We start from the raw sequence: 18,975 nt of genomic DNA on the forward strand, positions 1-18,975 counted from the left end.
ACAACAGCCTGTTTTTTAGATGCCTTCTCCAGAATCCTGGAGCAGAAATCTGTGCTTCCATTGTCACGCAGATAGACCATGTACAACCGTTTGCCCTCTGCTTGTATTAGTAAATGAGATTGCTGTTGTGTTTCCTCATCTAATCTACAGACCAATGACATGACCAGCAAGGACAATTTGTTGGAAATTCTTGTCTTTGATGATCTCTTCAGCCTTGCGGTCATTGTCTGCAGGGAGCAAAGATAAGAGGAGCAGTAATCTTTGCAGTCTGTAGTTTCTCCCATAGGGAAAATATATATCAGTATGTATTTAGTTATAATTGGCTGATTTACATCAAAACCAAAAAAGATTTGCAGTGTTAAATTCCTTTGATTATCTTTGGAATTTTGTCTCTATCAAGATAAAAACTGTTGCTTTCAGGAAAAAAAACAAAACAGCTGGAATATCGCTCGAGCAGTCATAGTGTTTCCATAGACAGAATTTAAAGAAACATATAGCTGTTTCATATTTTGTTACAAGGTCTTTTAAGCATATTCTGTATAAAGCAGCCATTCATCACCTACTGTCTGATAGTGAAGAGAGTTTGCGCGGTGTTTGGAGGTTTAGTAAAATTTGAAGAAGGTAGCAGACAAAGGCTTTTCGATAAATGTTAGTTTATTACTCTAAAATCCCATAAAATAAACGATGGAAACTATAGTGGCAATTTATGAGCAGAAATAACTACATACATTTATCCATTAATAAAAAACATACAAAAAGGTACAAAGGTACAAATCCATCCAAGAAATCCATCGTTGGTGCCTTTGTTATTGCGTCAGCCAGATAACCCCGCCCACTCGATTGTGAATGGCTGATTCCATGCATATATTAACTCCCGTTTGACTTGACTGTGCAGCCGAGCAAATACTTTAGAAGTATAGCTAAGATAAACATAATAATGCAAAGTAATCATACTAATAAATTAAGTACCCATAGGAGATTTTAATATGACAAAACAAAAAAAGTTTAAGCACTCGCCATAACTTAAGTACGGCAGCATTTCGCGTGACATAAATACCGCTGCGGTTGACTGTACATATTGTGTTGGTGGGTATGAGCCCCTGTGATTCAGGACGGAGTCACCTTCTTTGTAGTAAGGAGGCAGTATTCTCCCGTGGGCCCACCAACACCGATCTAGTTAAGAAAACGGCGCACTCTCCGTTGGTGTCACAAATGTGGCATTTACTTGACTAGGATTGTCTTTTTTGTGCCTTTTATTTCTTGTTGTGCCTCAACATTTCCCGTTGATTAATCCCTATAGCTGTATGCACGTTATGTCTTCGGATAGTTGAATGAAGGCATCTAGTTTATTGTGGAATTTCCCTTCTTTTTTCCCTTAAACATCTGCTGGTTTTTTTTTCTGGCAGACTAAGCTTTTGAATGCAAACAAATGCATTATTCACTATGTATCATATTTATTTTTTTAAATGTGTATATTTGCTAATTTAAAAAAGTTGACCATTATTTACGTCTATTTTTTTCCTTTTCTTTTTTTAAGCTTGCCAATGCCATCCTGAAAGCTCTGTTTCAGGCATTTGTCGCCACGAGACTGGCATATGTGAATGTAAACCAAATGTGTTTGGAAAAAGATGCGATCAGTGCGTGGTAAGAAACAATAAAACCGGTTATTCTTAAAGTGAATGTATAGTGTAAAAAGAATAAGATCAGGGCAATTAAATATAGTTGATTTTATAACAGATACAAAGATAGATAACATAACAGTATTCTCCTGTGGACTCACCAACACGGATCCGGTTAAGCAAACGGCACTTCTATAGGGCCATTAACGCACTCTAGGAATTAAATACATTTTCATGGAAAGTGAGTGACTTTATGGTTTATTCCCACAGCATGGATTCTACGGTTTGACGTCTGGCATTGGATGTCTCCCCTGTGATTGTAACGAGTCAGGCTCCGTTTCAGATGCTTGTAATGATGCCGGGCAGTGCACCTGCGTACCTGGAGTAGCTGGACTCAAGTGTGATGTTTGTGCCCATGGATTTTATGCATACCAGGATGGCGGCTGCACTCGTAGGTTTTGCACAGTGTTGATTAGTTATGTTTTGGAGCTGATGCATAGCTATATTCAATTCTATGATCGCATGCCCCCCAGCTGTCCCGATTCAGGCGGGACAGTCCCGATTTGGGGTCTCTGTCCCGGGATGCCAGCGGCCGGAAGGGGCTTTCAATCCTGTTCGCAGCCGCTCAGAGGCTGTTTTCAATGTTGGCCGGCAGATCAACATTGAAAACAGCCGCTGAGCGGCTGCAAACGGGATTGAAAGCCTTTTCCGGCCGCCGGCGTCTAATGAAAATAAAGGGGCTGGCGTGCACCCACCGCGCCGCCCAATGGCCGTGCCTCAGCTCTTCGTCCCACCCCTTTTAAACTCTGCCTCCAGAGTGGCTTATAGGGGTATAAGGCATTTCAGGAGGCAGTGTGGCATATAGGGGGTATAAGGCATTTCTGGAGGCAGAGTGCCATATAGGGGGGTATAAGGCATATAGGGGGTTAAAAGGCATATCATGGGGCAGAGCGGCATATAGGAGGGTATAAGGCATATCAGGAAGGCAGAGTGTCATATAGGGGGTATAATGCATTTCTGGGGGCAGCTGTGCATAACTGGGGGGGTTGGCAAATAAAAGGAAATTTCTTAATAAATATGAAACAATTGTTTACATGAATTAACAAAGAAATAAAAGTTTCTTACAAGAATATCGTGAAGAATAATGTCATCAATTTTTGCAGTATCAAACGTTTTGATTCCAAAAATCAATGGAGGGAGGATAACATTAGCCTTTTTTAATTTAAAAAAAAAATTCTGCTGCTGTGGACTACTCTTCCAATGGTGCTCAGCCAGCATTATGGTGGACACCTGGCTGGATGGCTGAGAATCATAGGAATTGTAGTTCACAGCTAGCATCTGCAGCTTTACTGTTGCTGCACTTCCCATGACGCTCAGCCAGCATCATGGAAGTAGTATGTCTGGCTGAGCCTTATGGGAATTCAATTCAATGTGTTGGTTATTTTTAATATGCATGACTGTGCTGACAAAAATAAAGTGTGTTTTAAGTGGTGATGCAATTGCTTGTATCGGAGAGTTTTTTTTAAAAAAAAGTGTCCCCCTTTCACATTTTGCAATTTTCCAACATTGTTGTGTTACGTTTTCCTTCCCAGCTTGTGACTGTGCACACACCCAGAATAACTGTGATCCTGAGTCTGGAGAGTGCATCTGCCCTCCTCATACGCATGGACCCAAGTGTGAATTCTGTGACACCAACTACTGGGGTCATGATCCAGAACTTGGATGTCTGGTAAGAGACCTCTAGAATTATCAAAGCCTGTGCCAGATAACCATGTGACCAACAACCTAGTTGGTCTGGCGGGGATATCTGCCAACAGGATCATATTAATGCTGCAAATGTCAAGATGTCATGTATTTGTCTGATTTCAGGAATGTAACTGCAGCAAAGATGGGTCCAACAGCCTCCAGTGTGACCTTTCAACTGGCCAGTGCCATTGCAGAAAGGAATTTGGTGGACAGAGCTGCAGCGCCTGCCTGTTTGGATATAGGAAATATCCCGAGTGCGTTTCTTGTGACTGTGATCCCGAAGGCACGCAGTCTGCATGGTGTGATGATGAACGGAAGGTGTGCAGCTGCGTGGAAGAGACCGGCGAATGTGCTTGTAAGGTAAATAAACCCTGTTCTCTGTATTACTCCAACACGTGTTTTATAACATAACTTGATAAAAAATATATAACATGGTATAATACATTGTATAGCTTCAAACATCCTTGGGAAAACAATGTTCTGTGTAAAACCAATGCATTTTTTCTGCGTGCAGTTTGTCACGTACTGTACATTATTTTGCAGTTTTTAGTAACAAAACCAGACTCCTTCTCCCCTGTCTGCACCGAGAGCACATGTCCTGCAGCCTGCACTGCTCCCATTGAAGCCAATTCAGCTAGAATCCATTGAATTTTTGTATTAAACATTAAAGAGAAAATGTTTAGCCCTTAAAGTAGGCTTTTTTTGGCCTCCACAAGATTTAGCCACTGCTTTTTGGAATAGATTGTGATTCAACCAAATTCAATCAATCACATTGGGAATGTGTATTTTAAGGTACAATGGGCCATTTTTGTCACATAACTCTCTGGTTGCATTAGCAAACTTTTATTTTGACCAAGATACCGTAGAATCCACAGTGCAAAGGCGCACAGATGATTTATGATTAATTATCTATTATGCTATTCATGAATGCAACTCCACCGACAGTATGATAAGGAATCTAGGTGATTGTCTAGTATTTTGGGCTTAAGTAACAGAGCTAGAACACATTATACAAATGGCTAATCTGCAAAATGTGTAAAATGATGTGTACTTTTGTCCTTTTAAAAACGTGATTTTATACACCTGTTTTGTTACAGGACAATGTGGTTGGAAGTTATTGCAACGAGTGTAAGGCTGGCACTTTTGCTCTTCATGCTGAGAATCCACTGGGCTGTTCCCTCTGTTTCTGTTCTGGAGTATCCCAGCTTTGTGCCGAAATGGAAGGCTATGTCCGCATACCTGTAAGTCACTGATATTTGTATTTATTGTCCTGTATCCCATTACCAAGTATACATTCTATTCTAATTTAAAGTTTTAAAATTAGCATTGCTAATTACCACAACAGTTTTTAGATAATAAGGTAAGAACAGTAGTTAATATTTAACTTGATACATGTAAAATGGTCATATTAATGTGATATCTGTGGCCTTGCCTTGATGGCGGGTGGGGCTAGTCACATATAGAGGCGGGGTTGGTCTTGTATAGGGGCCTGCTAGAAGGGAAGTCAAAGCAAAGTGGGTAGGAGAAAACAGGAAGTGGGTGGAGATTGGATATAGCCAAGTCCCGCCCCCTGCCAAGCAAAAATAAAGACTGGAAGACCCGAGGAAGCGGGGCTTTACCCGGAGAATCCTGGTCAAACCCAGAGAATTCCAAGATATGAATATAACATAAAAATTTATTGTTGAGCCGTAAAGGTCTAATGTTTGCGGTTGCATTAACAGTCATTCTTTTTATTTTGTCTGGCAATGTAAACCATGTTTTACACTTTTATCTTCTATTTATCTGGCCACAGATTTTGGCCTACGGTGGAATGCTGTCATATGTCATTACTTATTATGCTCTGGGAGATTCTGGTTCCTCTGATTTTGAGCCCCAGATTTTAATGAAAGGTGGGAGCGCCAGCAAACTGATTATATCTATGTACACCCCTGCTCCTGGAAACGCGGTGAGAACGGAGATTCAAGCCAGCATGACAGAGGTAAGTACTGTATATAAGTAATAGCCTGGCTTCTCAGCAGCTGCTCAAGTTCTCCACAGTTAAAACCAACTGGGCAAAATAAAACTGAGCCACATCAAACCAACATATGTATTACTTAGTAACCAACTCATAATGCTGCTAAGGATTAAGGCTCTTAGTTGAATGTTCAGTGCCAAGGTACAGACTTTTGGAACATTGTCTCTGATGCTTTAGACATTATTATTCTAAAGAGTAGGACAGCAAAATGTGAGCAATCCAATGGTCTATGCTGTGATCACAAAACTTCTCTGGAACTGTGTTTTTGTTTAATCCAATGTAATGGTTACCATTTAACTTCACTGAATGTTTCCTTTATTTGCTTGTCATTTGCAGAATAACTGGAGGTATTTTGATTCTGAACAGACTGTAACAAGATCAGATTTCATGTATGTTTTAAACAACATTGATTACATTCTAATCAAAGCATCTTATGGATATGGATTACAACAAAGCAGGTAAAGATTTAGTAAATTATGTACATAAATCACAGTCACGTTATACTTATGTGCTTGTAAAACATCAGGTCATCAGTTAATGTGTTCATTCTGTGTTAAATTCCTATTATTTTCCTCTTTTTTTGAACATTCCTAGGATCTCTAATATATCAATGGAGATTGCGGTGGAGGCATCAGACATGCATTCTGGCCGAGAAGCTGCTCATCTCATTGAGGTCTGCGAGTGCCCCCCTGGTTATAGAGGACTTTCATGTCAGGTAGGTTGCATTTCCAAAAAGTAGAATTTTATTCTGCCGTTTCAAAAACAATGGATTTACCCTTTTCACCCCATTTTTTTCTTTCTTTAGGAGTGTGCACCTGGATACTATAGAGAGAAGCTCTCAGAAATCAGTATCTTAGGGTTACGTTTCCAAAACCCTCCCTGTGTCCCCTGTCAGTGCAGCAACCACAGCGAGATCTGTGATCCAGATACTGGCAGATGCATGGTATGTAACATTATACAGGATCTCAAAGCAGCCAGATATATTACATTTCAGTCTCATTTATGATAATGCATTCTACATTGTAATTACATTAATAACTAACATTAAAATAATGTTAGAATAAAATTAGGGTGAAAACTTGTCAATTTTAGGGTCCTTGAGAGATAATATATTTTCAGTATTTACATCGTATTTATATATTATTTCATATCTTAATATTGCCTCACATTGAAGGGGTCAGTCAACATTTACAATTGAAACAATATTTTCATTTATTCAAGTCTACCTATGTTATATATAAGTAAAATCAGGGGTATTTTGTATGATTCTGAATGTATGTGCAAAACTGTAACTCTAGACCATCTAGATAAATATTTTTCCATTTGTGGTTATGTCTGTTTGAGCATTTAAATATTAGTTTAAATGATAGTAGATCAAGCCAGATGACTAAGGTGAATGTTATTGCATGTAATACCCACTGGCGTTGTACAATTTTATCCTACGACTCCCCCACCAGAGAGTTGGTTAATATTTTAATAATTTGCAATAATTTACTGTATAATCCCAATTTCCCATTCAATAAAAATAGTGTGACAAACCCTATAGCATGAGGGCCATACATGTCACTTTTAGGGGTCCTAAGCACAGTCCTCTGGGGCAATCAGAGTCAGGAACAGTAGCTTTGAACAAAACAGCGCTTTATTTTAACCGCTTAAACCCCAAAAACCAAATCATAAAAAGAAAACCTAGCTCCCAATTGGAGCCCTCTCTAACTTAACTATGCTGGTCCAGACTGACCAGCCTAATCACCCACTAACTCAACCTGCCAGCCAGACCCAGCTACGCCAGGCTCTGGAAAACCTCCCCCAGACAACACACAAAACGTCCAGGCAGGTATTGCCTCACTTGGCTCAGGGATTGTCTTCTTCAGGGTCTCTCCTTGCCCTGGGAGCACAGGGAACTTCCTCTCCCCCCAACAGTCTCTCTGAGTATCAAGCTCCAGGGGTTTTTAATGTCCAGCACCTGTGCCTTATGCCGGCCCCATAGGAATCCCGGACCGGATCCTGTGGACTTCTTGCCTCCTGGAAAACCTGGCATGGAATTTCCACAAAATGGGGGAAATGGAGCATTGGCCCACCCTGCTCTCCAATTGCTCCACCCCAGGGACCCATATGTATAATCTGCATAGCAGCTGTACCCAGATGCCATGCCAATCAACTCCCTGGGGCTCACAGTCTCACAATAGATACAGCCATTAGCGGGCCAACATGTTAATAAAATACCATAAAAATACCATAACTATTTAGCTATGCTCACATGTCTAACACCGCATAGTGAACAAAAAAATCAATCTCCGAGTGCAAAAAAGTGTCTTTCATAAAAACATATGCCTTATAGCAATAGATAACATGCATCGACCAGTCTAAAAACCATACTGTCAGATTTCACCAATTTCCCTGATCATTACCTGAAAGTGGGTACATTGTTATAGAACCTCCTTGCTGCAGTATTAAGTGAAGGATTAGTGTATTACCAGCGACAACCAGTTATAGGCAATGCTGATTGTTGGTTTGCTGTCATGTTGCAGGACTGCCAAGATAATACAGCTGGTGACCACTGCCATCTATGTGCTCCTGGCTACTATGGGAAAGTAACTGGGTCAATTGCAGATTGCTCATTGTGTGCTTGTCCCAAGGGCAACAGCCAGAGGTAATTTTACATCTAAACACCTATTTTATGTTGAAATGTGTGTACAGTCTTCTCCCTTGTCTGCCATTACTCCACAAATCAGATATTTATGTTTTAATATTGCTTTTTTTAGAATCTTTTTTGATGGTGTCAGTTTCTAGTCCTCTTAGCATTAATGCTGGAATCAACATGATATGGTATCATAAACCGCAATTATATTGTTGAGAAATAACCATAAGAAGGCATCTTGAAGCGTCTGCAAATGAGCCAAAAATATATGCTTAACATCAATGTCCTACTTAGAAGCTTTTGTGAAAATGGGGTACTAAGTTGTACAGTGGAATACAGAGTTCAAGTGTCTGAATGACTACCTTTACGGTGGTATAGATCTGTCTGACCACTCCACCTCTGCATATAGATAGATGATGTCTGCGCATGACACCATATTCTGGCACTAAATATTCAGTTGCACGCGGAAGCATGACGGAGAAGTTCAGACCTCTTCCTTCTCCCAAAACAATGTGCTGTGTTGAGTAGATTGATCTCTTAAACCTCCTAGCTGGGGCTCAATAGGCCGTTTGAGGCTGGCATTCTTCTCAGGTCTCCTGTCCTTGGAAGCTGACTAGGGTAATATAGCTCTGATTACATGCTGTATTAGCAAATTAGAGAAATTAAGTATAAAAATATAAACATAGAGAAATAAAATCTGCTCTAATATGACAGTATGCAGTTCTGCGCTATAAATTGTGAGAAGAATTGTTAAACATTTTAAACTCCCTTTTACTGTTTATGTTCCTAGTTTTAGCCCCACATGCGTCCTAGAAGGTATTAATGATTTCCGTTGTGATGCCTGTCTACCTGGATATGAAGGGCGATACTGTGAAAGGTAAGGACCATATGTGCTATTGAAAAGAGAGTATTACAGTCAGTTTTTACTCTTTTTTTGGGGGGCGAACATTGAAAACAACAAAGAAGACATACTTTTCTGTGTTTTCCCAATAGCTTATGCCATCTTCAGCAAAAGACCCTGTCATCTTTTGGACCAAAACCCTATCAATTTTCCTAAAGCTTGAGGCGAGCACTAAACTCAGTGGCTCCTGTAAATGCTATTATCACTGAAGCCTATGAAACAAGCCAGGTTGTCGGTGTTGGCCAAGCTGTTGGGCTTCACAGAAACACTAGAAAAGTTGGACCAGTTCAGTTATTTAAAAGACGCTAAAATAAGAACTTGACATTTTCTTTAACAATAGCTACTTATGATGCAAGGGAGTTATGGTGCAAACATAAAGTATTTAATAATGTATTCTGTATATGTTTTGTAACATGTAGGTGTTCTCTTGGCTACTACGGAAATCCAAATGAGCCTGATGGCTTCTGCCAGAAATGTGACTGCAACCCAAGCGGCTCATTGAATAATGAATGTGATCGGCTAACCGGCCAGTGCATTTGCAAAACAGGAGTAACTGGCCGTCTTTGTGATACTTGTGAATTAAGACACATTCTTTTGGAAGAAGAATGTATATGTAAGTAACACACATCAGTACACTCTATACTGTGCCGATAACCTAGCTATTTTGTTAGTGGAAGAAAGGGACCTTTGACATAGGTATATAGAGTTGGGTGGACGGGGAATGACGCTGTGATAAGAGCAACTTATAAGTCAAAAGAACCAGTTCACACACATAGTCGAAAAAGTTTAATAATGCAAGGAAAGTGATGGATCAGAGGCACGAACAAGTACATTTCGGTACAATGGCCAATCTAAGCCAAAAATTAGGCGGTCACCCTTGCCACTAGTGGTGCACCTAATAAATCGCACTTCATGTGACCCAAACATAATAAGATATGAAACCGTTGAATATGTTTTATTTCATATTATAATTAGATACGGGTAAAGAGTGTCCTCGTTATTTAATGCTGTTTAACGATTCCTTCACCAACTCTTACTAGATGCTTCGTGCTCATTGTGTGGGATAACGTTATTAATGTGAGACGTTCAGGGAAACTTACCCAAGCCTGTTTCAGTGGTGTCCTGCGTGTGATAATACATAGTGACGGGCCAAGCTGCTACATAGTAGTGCTGCCCTTTGATTGGAAGTAAAGGGTTTTTTAGAACCTGTTGAGTCTATTATTGTAGGATCCATGCAACACTTCTTAATAGATATATCTTAACACCACTTCTTCAGTGCACCTTAATAAAATGATCTAATACTACTGGGGTATAAAGTACTCAAGCTGTTTCCTGCCTGTCCATGGCTTTGACCATTTATTTGTTCTTTTATTTCCAGCTTGTGATGATGATTGCACTGGAACCTTACTTGATGATTTGGATAGTTTGCACCAGGCCATCTTCTCTTTTAATATGACCGGTATTGGTAGACCACCTCATCAAACTCTATTCAACTTGGAAAATGTGACAAAGCACTTTAAGGTATCTTACTCAAAACGTATAACACATATTTCAACCAGATATGGCGGTATTTGATTAGGTATTTATCTATCTATCATCTATCTATCTATCTATCTATCTATCTATCGCTTGCTTTCATCATGTTTCATCCATCCATCTGTAATATAGACTTATAAGAAAGTTATACTTTACTGTAAGAGTGGCAGATAAGTGGAACAGCCTCCCAGAAGAAATGGTAGATATATGTAGAATGTGGGTCTAGTTTAATTTTAATCAACAACATTAGATTGCAAATGAAATATTATAACATAGGCAGCTTTGTGAATAAGAACGCGTTTTAATAAATATTAATTATGTTACTTTAAGTTTCCCTCCATCCCTCCGTACAAATAATGTAGTTGCTCTCTGTAGACAAGTTGTGGCTGATACTGTCCAGATCGGGGAAAACTGGATAAAATCTAATAAAGGGTCTTTATGATGTTCTTGAAACTGTTCAAATTGGATCTGTAGATGAAGTTGCTGCTCTCTCCGTAATGTAATCAGGTCCCGGCTTAGAGCATGATGTTCGCCAATTACCAGAGGCAATTATATGCAAATATAATTTTAATACATATTTAAATATGCCTTAAAAGCCAAAAACGATGGTTGATAGGAGATTAAGATACAACAAACATTGAGGTTCATGGAAAGGGCTCACAGGATTTATTGAAAGGTTACGAGCACATAGCTGAAACGCAACAGCTCTTAAAGTCTAAATCAACAGCAATCACTTTATTTTGAGGTCTGCCCGGAAAAAAAAAATAATACAAAGTGTTGAAAGTCACACATTAAATAAACTGAAAGTAAATAGCATCTATCTATCTATAAAATACCCTGTTCTTTGGCCATTTATACATTTCTGCATGTTTTAGGCTTGTATCTCTAGATTGTAAATTTGTTTGATCAGTGCCTTCCTCACCTGTTGTCTCTGTAAGTCAATTTGTTATGTTATATACTACTTGTTATGTCCTGTCCACCCATTGTACAGCGCTACGGAATTTGATGGCGCTATATAAAACAATAAATAATAATAATCCATGTATGTTCAGGCTGGAGAAGTACAGATTTGATTTGTATTCCTGTCCAAGGTCCATGAGCATTTATTATGGCATCTCTGGAATCTCTTATATTTCTCAGTCAGGTTAATGTCATCATTACATTTTTTAAATGTATTTGACTAAAAACACATATTCATTTATTTCATATGTACATACGGTATATTCCATCTGTTAGGTATATTCCCAAGTAAAGTTTACATTATTTTTATCTAGGTTTATGCAAGTAAAATGTGTAGTTTTAAGTCACGTTTCTCAATATTCTCAATAACTAGACAAATTTGGATTGTTTTTCAGGAGTCTGTGCCAATAAGAGTCAGCCCAATAATATCCCTGGACAAGACAATGGAGCAGCTCAGTTCTTTGTCTAAAGACACCCTCCAACTTGAGCAGCACGTGAGTACACGCCATAATCTGCAGATTGATTTTCCTACAGTGCCTCTTTTATTAAGATCGCCATAATATGAAGTTTGCTTTGTTATACCTTGGACAGCTTTAATTCTATTTACGTCTATTTCTTAATGTAAAATCTAGTAAGGCAAATATTAAAAAGTAGACCTCATATGTGTCCAATAAGGTCAATACATATAGTGCTACAAAAACGCAATTGCCCCCAATTTCTATTTTTGCATATTTGTCACCATTTTTTTTTTTTTTTTTTTTTGATCATCCAAATAATTTTAATATTAGGCAAAGATAACGTGCAGTTCTTAAATGATCTTTTCATTTGTAGAAGGAAAAAAAATCTGACCCTTGCCCCCTTAGATACTAAACCAATTAACCAAATATAATAGATAATTGGGTTTAATTTCACTAGACACACACAGACATAATTACAATAAATACCTTTTCAGGGCACTGTAGTATTTCTTTTTTTTTGCTTTATGAAATTCGTATATCTATCCTGCGAGATCAATTAAAATTAGGTTAATTATGTAAAATATTTTATTACATACAGGTGCTTTGGAGCGTTTAAGATTCAGTGATATTATTAAATGGTTCAAAATGATCTATACATTGCTCATTGTTCTACAACTTAAATGTAATTTGTTTTGCATTTTAAAAAATCTAAATCATACATGTTTACTTTTCCCTAAGATGGAGCAGGTGATAGGTGATGGAGAAGCACTGAACAATGCCACCATCAGAACTCTGAATAAGACTCAAGAGTTAATCGGCTTTATTGACAAAATGCAAACGACTATTCAAGGTACATTTATTGCCATTTAAATGGGGTTATCCCCAACAGTTGTTGAACTACAGATACCTATCCAGCAATTATCTGGTTGTCAAAGATAGAAGTTGTTTGGCGATATAAGGGCAGTTCTTCCTTTTTGCGCGTACTTTATTAACTTTAAATAGTTATTTAAATCAACGCAGACTTTCTTCTAGTACTGAGGTTGATAGCATACATGGACAACTATAGGACTTCTAGCACCCATGGTAAATTAAGTGCTACATGTATACTTTCTTTGTAAAAAAAAACATACTGTATATACCGGCGTATAAGACGACTTTTTAACCCCAGAAAATCTTCTTAAAAGTGGGGGGTCGTCTTATACGCCGGGTACTAACTTAGAAACCCCTAAGAAATGCAACCACCGGGTACTTACCAAGCCGGAGGTTCCCACGAAGCCACCAATCTCTAGGGGAGGGGCGAGTGAAGAAGCCGCCTCCCCTGGGCCGGTCTTCAGGGCCGCGCCGAGGTAGGTGCAAGATCGTGATCTCCCCAACTAGCCCTGATCAGCAGGGCTGGTTGGGGAGATCACGACCTCCCTCTAACTAGCCCGACATTAGGGAGCTCGAGGTCTGGCACTTCAGACCTCGGCTTCCCTGCTCTCTAATCACTACGTGTCGGCTATTGATGCCGAGCCTGGGGATGACGTCATGTCCCGGCGCTCGGCATCAATTGCCGGCGCGTAGTGATGAGGGAGCAGGGAAGCCGAGGTCTGAAGTGCCAGACCTCGCGCTCCCACAACTGGATGGAAGAAAGAAGACAGAAGATAAGGTAAGAGATGGGGAGAAAGGGGTGTGAGTGCAGTGTATGTATGTTGGTGTGATATGGTCAGTGTATTTGTAAGCTGGTGTGTGTATATATACACACACACACACACACACACACGTGTCCTGATGAAAGTCTAATAAACAGACTGAAACGTTGATTAGAAAACTGCTGTTTCTGGAGTGATTATTTAAAGAAGTCCCTGGAGTGCCGGTAACGATTTTTTTGATATTATAAGATTTGCTGTTGCAGCTACTTGGCACCGGGCTAAAAAAGTGGTGATTGGTGTGCAATTGTTGATTTTGGACTTTGTATATATATATATATATATATATATATATATATATTTATATATAATATATATACACACACACTGATGTATGTATGTATGTATATATATATATATATATATATATATACATACGTGTGTGTGTATATATACATATACATATACATGTGTGTAAAGGCAGGGGTGTGTGGTGAGGGCAGTGTTTAAATGTGTATGTATGGACAGGCATATGTGTAGATATATATATACACACACATATATATATATACACACACATATATATACACACACATATATATATATATATATACACATATATATATATTATATATATGTGTGTGTGTGTGTGTGTGTGTAAGGGCAGTGCATGTATGTATATGTCAGCAAATCAACCAGCAAATCACCGGTAAGGTACATTGCTTGCCGTGATTGGCTGGTTGTTGTATGCTGGGTAGAGGGGTAGTCTTATACGGCGAGTATAGTCCAAACTCTATATTTGAACTGTAAAAGTTGGGGGTCGTCTTATACTCCCGGTCGTCTTATACGCCGGAATATACGGTATATATAGAGAGTGGCACCCCTACCAACTCAGCATACTAGACAGCTGCCTAATTTGACTATGTGGCCAGATCTGTCGTTTCTAGTGTTTGGGAGCTTTCTAAATGAGCTATTAACCTATCTTTCTTGCAGTATTGGTGGAAGTGGTCGAAAGCCTAAATGAGACGAGCATTGATACACAGCTCTCTGACAATTTGCAATTAAATTATGAGGATGATGTCTCCTTAATGCTCAGTTCTATGAGGTCGAAATATTTTAATGATCAAAGTCAAGATGCTACCAAAACCCTCAAGTAAGCGCTTTTATTTTCTTGTTTTTGCGAAATATATATATGTATGTGTGTATGTATATGTATGTGTGTATGTGTATATATATATATATATATATATATATATATATATATATTAGTATACATGTTAGTACGTATACATTTTATATTATTATTATACGTACATATATTTGTTTTGTTTATTAGATGTTCACAGGGAAAAAAGGAATTGCTAAATCAAATATATCTATATAAATTAAAACACACTTTTAAAATGAGTTGCCCTTTTCCTTATTTTTTTATACCGCCTGTCACAAGAACACAAGAAGTTAGACTAAAGGTGAATTCTGCAGAGAGTACCAGACCCGAACCAATAGCGGTATTTACTTTTATCTGAGTAGTTTTTTTCCTTTTATGATTTATCAGAGTATCAGAAGGCTATCTACACAGAGTTCAGAAACAATATGAGAAGCCACACCAAGATTTAACAAAGTTAAAAAATAGTCTTGAAAATGCCCTCGCACAACGTAACAACAAACTACTGGCAGCGGAGGATTTGCTGTATGTGGCATCTGCAAACACCAACAACACCAACGATCTGCTGGTCATTATACAAAGAAATCTGGCTGATTTGAGGGTAAGTGAGTTTCAGAATTTATGTTTGTAATTACCTATTAATGTGGTAAAACAATTGATCAAGGTTAAAAAAATACTTTTACGTTTGAAACATCTTTGCATCCCGGGGGAACTCTGCATTAGTCCTAGGGGCTGCAAGTATGAAAGTTGACCCATGGATAACTAAAAAAAATCATAAGGAACAATCAAAATAATTTTAGCGGAATGTATTTTTATTTATTTTCCCTTACAGACAAAAAAACACGACCTTCAGGAAAATAAGAACCGTTCTGTGTTGTTGATTGAGGAAGGTCTTGGGCTGGTGGATGATGCAGTTTTGCTTGCAGAGGACACCATTAATGCTACATCTGTATGTATCCAGGTGTCACTGAATCAATTGGACCATAGAGAGTCATTTAATGTGGATTTAATGTTGTAATGTTGTCCATAGGTTTTGGAGACCCACCAAGAGGAGCTTCTTCTTTGGAATTCTAAACTGAGACACCATGTAGATCGTCTGGTAATGCAGATGGCCAAAAGAGACGCACTTGACATGGTCTATAAGGCAGAAGATTATGCAGCTGAACTACACAAACTTTCTGCTTCTCTAAATAGGTAAACATAGCAGTGTTAATACCAAAATGTAGTTATTAATTCATCCAGTTCAGTCATATTCATATAAGTCAGCATTGCCATCTACCTTGGTTTTGTCACGGTATTAAGTTAAATGGAAGTCAAATCTAAATTGCTACAAGCTGGGTAGTAGAAGAAGATGTGATTATTTTATTAAAACAAATGCATAAGCAGAACAACACATCTGCTATTTAAAGCTGTAAACCTTAGTTGTAGCATTTGATGATGTGATTTTTTTTAACTCATTTTGCTACAAAATCTTTTCAGCAAAAACATCATATTTTAAAGGGACAATATAATAATATATCTTTTTTTGTGTGTTCCCAGTTCTCTTTTAGATGTAAGGAATGCCTCTTTGAATGCCACCAGTGCGATCCATTCTCACACAGATATCAAAAATATGATTGAGCAATCAGAGGTTCTTGCAGAACAGTGTAACCACACAGTTACAGGAGTCCTGGCAATGGTAAGGTCTTCAAAGAGCGGCAGGTGCATAGGTCTAAAGAACATGGAATGGTAAAAAGATTACTGTTAGTGTTATCAATCCACAATGACATTTTAATAGACAATTGTATTAACACTCTTAATAGACTTGTATCCTAATGACATCCATATGCTAAAAAATATACAAAATTTAGGTTACGGTACACCTTCTATAGCCAAAACTCTCCAGTACAGTATCAAAGATTAAGCACATTTTATTAGAACGTGGGTTTTTATTTTTCAGATTATTATATTAACTAGATTGATTAATGTTTATTGGAAATAATGTCACTAGTAATGTCCACTCACTGTTACTTAAGATCAGTAAGAATTGCTAGTTCATTTTTAGGTTGTATAATTTTCATCAGTTAACCCTATGAACTATATGATATGGTGCCTAAGGTTTTAGACCTAAAAAGTAAGCACTAATGTATAGTTTAGTTAACTGGCAAAAAAACCCAACTAATCCATAGTGTCTGATAAGTGGTGGCTTCCCTGGCCAGGTACCCCTGTAATAAATTAGCCCAGAAAATGTGTCTTACAATGACAGAAATCATACACGAAACCCAGAGAAGAACTATAGAATGCATCTGGTCACAAACAAAATTCTCCTTAAAGTAAAATAATAACTTAGATCTCCAGTGTTATGTGAAAGCATCAACATCCCATCACTTTCCAGACCTCTATTTGCTTAGTGTTAGAATATATTTTGTCCTTCACATCACAACAATGCAAAAAGCTTATTGGATCTCAGGTTTATGGACCCCCAAACATGTAGATAACTTTTTGAAAAAGGACCATATCCTAGAACTCATTTTGTTCTAAATGCAACATTTTATATTGGGACTGTTTCTGCTGTGCTTAGTTTTAAGTAGTTATCCAATGCCTACATCATAGTGTTGCCTATAACCAGTTTTTTTTAATTGTCCATTTGATTTGTCCTTATAGCGTTCATATTAAAATATGTATGGTGCCAACAAATGGCATCCTTGACCAAATATTAAGATATAATGCAGTTATTTTCTTTAATAGCACTTGATAAATGTGTAAATGACAGACAATATATACCACCTGACTTGAGCTTAATTCCCCAACCTACCTTACTGACCATGGTTAACATTTTATCACTGCAGGTATAGCACTGAAACTACAACTTTTACTCTAAGAACACAAACAAACACAAATCATTTTTGACTTATTACATCATTTAAAAAATCTGATAACGATATGTTTTCTTTTAAAAGGTTTCAGGGGCAAATGGATCTTTACAAGTTGCACCAAAAAATTCTATGAAGTTCAGCACACAACTTCTGAATGAGGCCAAAAATTTAAGTCTTAGCACGGAAGGTAAGGGTCTGGGAACTTTGATAGTTTCGTACCATATTATACTATATTTTTGTCAGTACCATAGCTTTACATGACTTTAGGAGTATTAGCTACTTTTATAGACCCCAATGATAGACATTCTTATTTGATCCAATAAAAGAATGGTTATATGAGGACGCATGCCACACTCCTATACCTCTGCAGTGTCCAGCTTCGTGTGTCCAGCTGGCAGCCAGATCTACGACAGTAAAGGTAAGTGACCAGCGCCATCTGGCACTGGCCCACAAGGCATTTACCCGGTTTGCCAGTTGGCCAGTCCAGGCCTGCATACAAATAGATTACTGTTTATTTCAGTGATTCTGTGTCATTTTGGATGTTTTAAACAAAAAAATGGAAGCTGAAAGGTTACGTGGCATCCGCACTGTAATCAAATGACACTTCAGTATGACAACGTGAAGTTACCATCATCAGACAGAGCAGAAACACCTACTGAGAAAAATAAAAATCCAATTTCTTATGCCCGACACTTGTTTGTCATTGACAGTTCTTCCTTTCAGATATTTAAATTGGTAATCTTCTCAAACTCTTTTGTTCGTTCCCATAGGTCTTGTGTCTGATTTGAACGATCTGAAAACAAAAGCAGATACAATACAAAAACGCACTCATGCATTTACACGTCAAATAAGTGAACAGCTTCTGGCTCTGAGAAATTTACCAAATGGTAAGTAGCATTAAGGCGTATTCATTTACTTCTAGCTGTACCTACAAATTGTACTTCCACTAATAAAAATGTGCATCTTTGATGGAAATGCAGACAAAAGAGTCTTTGTACAGGTGCACAATAGAAACACATAAATGATTTGCTTCGGTTTAATTCCTGACCATCTCAGCATAATCCTCTGTTCATTCCAAATGGGCATTAACAAAACAAAGCTGAATTTTATCCTAGTGTAAAAGGTATCTTCTTTACCTATAAAACAAAACTTTTTTTCAGTTTTTATAGCAAGAATCTATTAGTGTCTGCTTTTTGGTTGCCTATGTTCCTGGAAAAAACATATACAGTATTAAATAATTATTTCTTGGGCATATTCATTAGAGTAGGTGGAACACTGCATTTAAAAGGGAGGTTCCGCAAGTTCTCAGACATTATATATATTTGAAAAGACTCTAAAAGAAGAAATGTATGGTTTTGTGATGACAACGTAATGAATACAGTAATGATGACATCACGCTTATGTCATTAATGAGACATTGCTATGCTTCAGAAACTGAAAATGTGATGAGACTGC

The 18,975-nt window shown here is 38.0% G+C and overlaps 1 protein-coding gene across 1 annotated transcript in view; it reads left to right on the plus strand.

Annotated features, from left to right (window-relative positions):
- The window catches only part of LOC128497714 (laminin subunit alpha-1-like), a 45,189-nt gene that overhangs the window by 6,430 nt on the left and 19,784 nt on the right, over positions 1-18,975 (plus strand). Inside the window, 23 exon segments of the mRNA XM_053467875.1 lie at positions 546-648; positions 1,538-1,644; positions 1,890-2,070; positions 3,212-3,348; positions 3,489-3,725; positions 4,463-4,610; positions 4,991-5,343; positions 5,716-5,837; positions 5,974-6,094; positions 6,185-6,322; positions 7,908-8,029; positions 8,808-8,894; positions 9,338-9,531; positions 10,297-10,439; positions 11,810-11,908; positions 12,611-12,722; positions 14,494-14,653; positions 15,056-15,266; positions 15,498-15,614; positions 15,696-15,859; positions 16,205-16,343; positions 17,605-17,707; positions 18,291-18,407. Of these exon segments, the coding sequence (XP_053323850.1) occupies positions 546-648; positions 1,538-1,644; positions 1,890-2,070; positions 3,212-3,348; positions 3,489-3,725; positions 4,463-4,610; positions 4,991-5,343; positions 5,716-5,837; positions 5,974-6,094; positions 6,185-6,322; positions 7,908-8,029; positions 8,808-8,894; positions 9,338-9,531; positions 10,297-10,439; positions 11,810-11,908; positions 12,611-12,722; positions 14,494-14,653; positions 15,056-15,266; positions 15,498-15,614; positions 15,696-15,859; positions 16,205-16,343; positions 17,605-17,707; positions 18,291-18,407 (3,415 nt within the window).

Source organism: Spea bombifrons, chromosome 5 (assembly GCF_027358695.1).
Source record: "Spea bombifrons isolate aSpeBom1 chromosome 5, aSpeBom1.2.pri, whole genome shotgun sequence".
Taxonomy (NCBI): Eukaryota; Metazoa; Chordata; class Amphibia; order Anura; family Pelobatidae; genus Spea; species Spea bombifrons.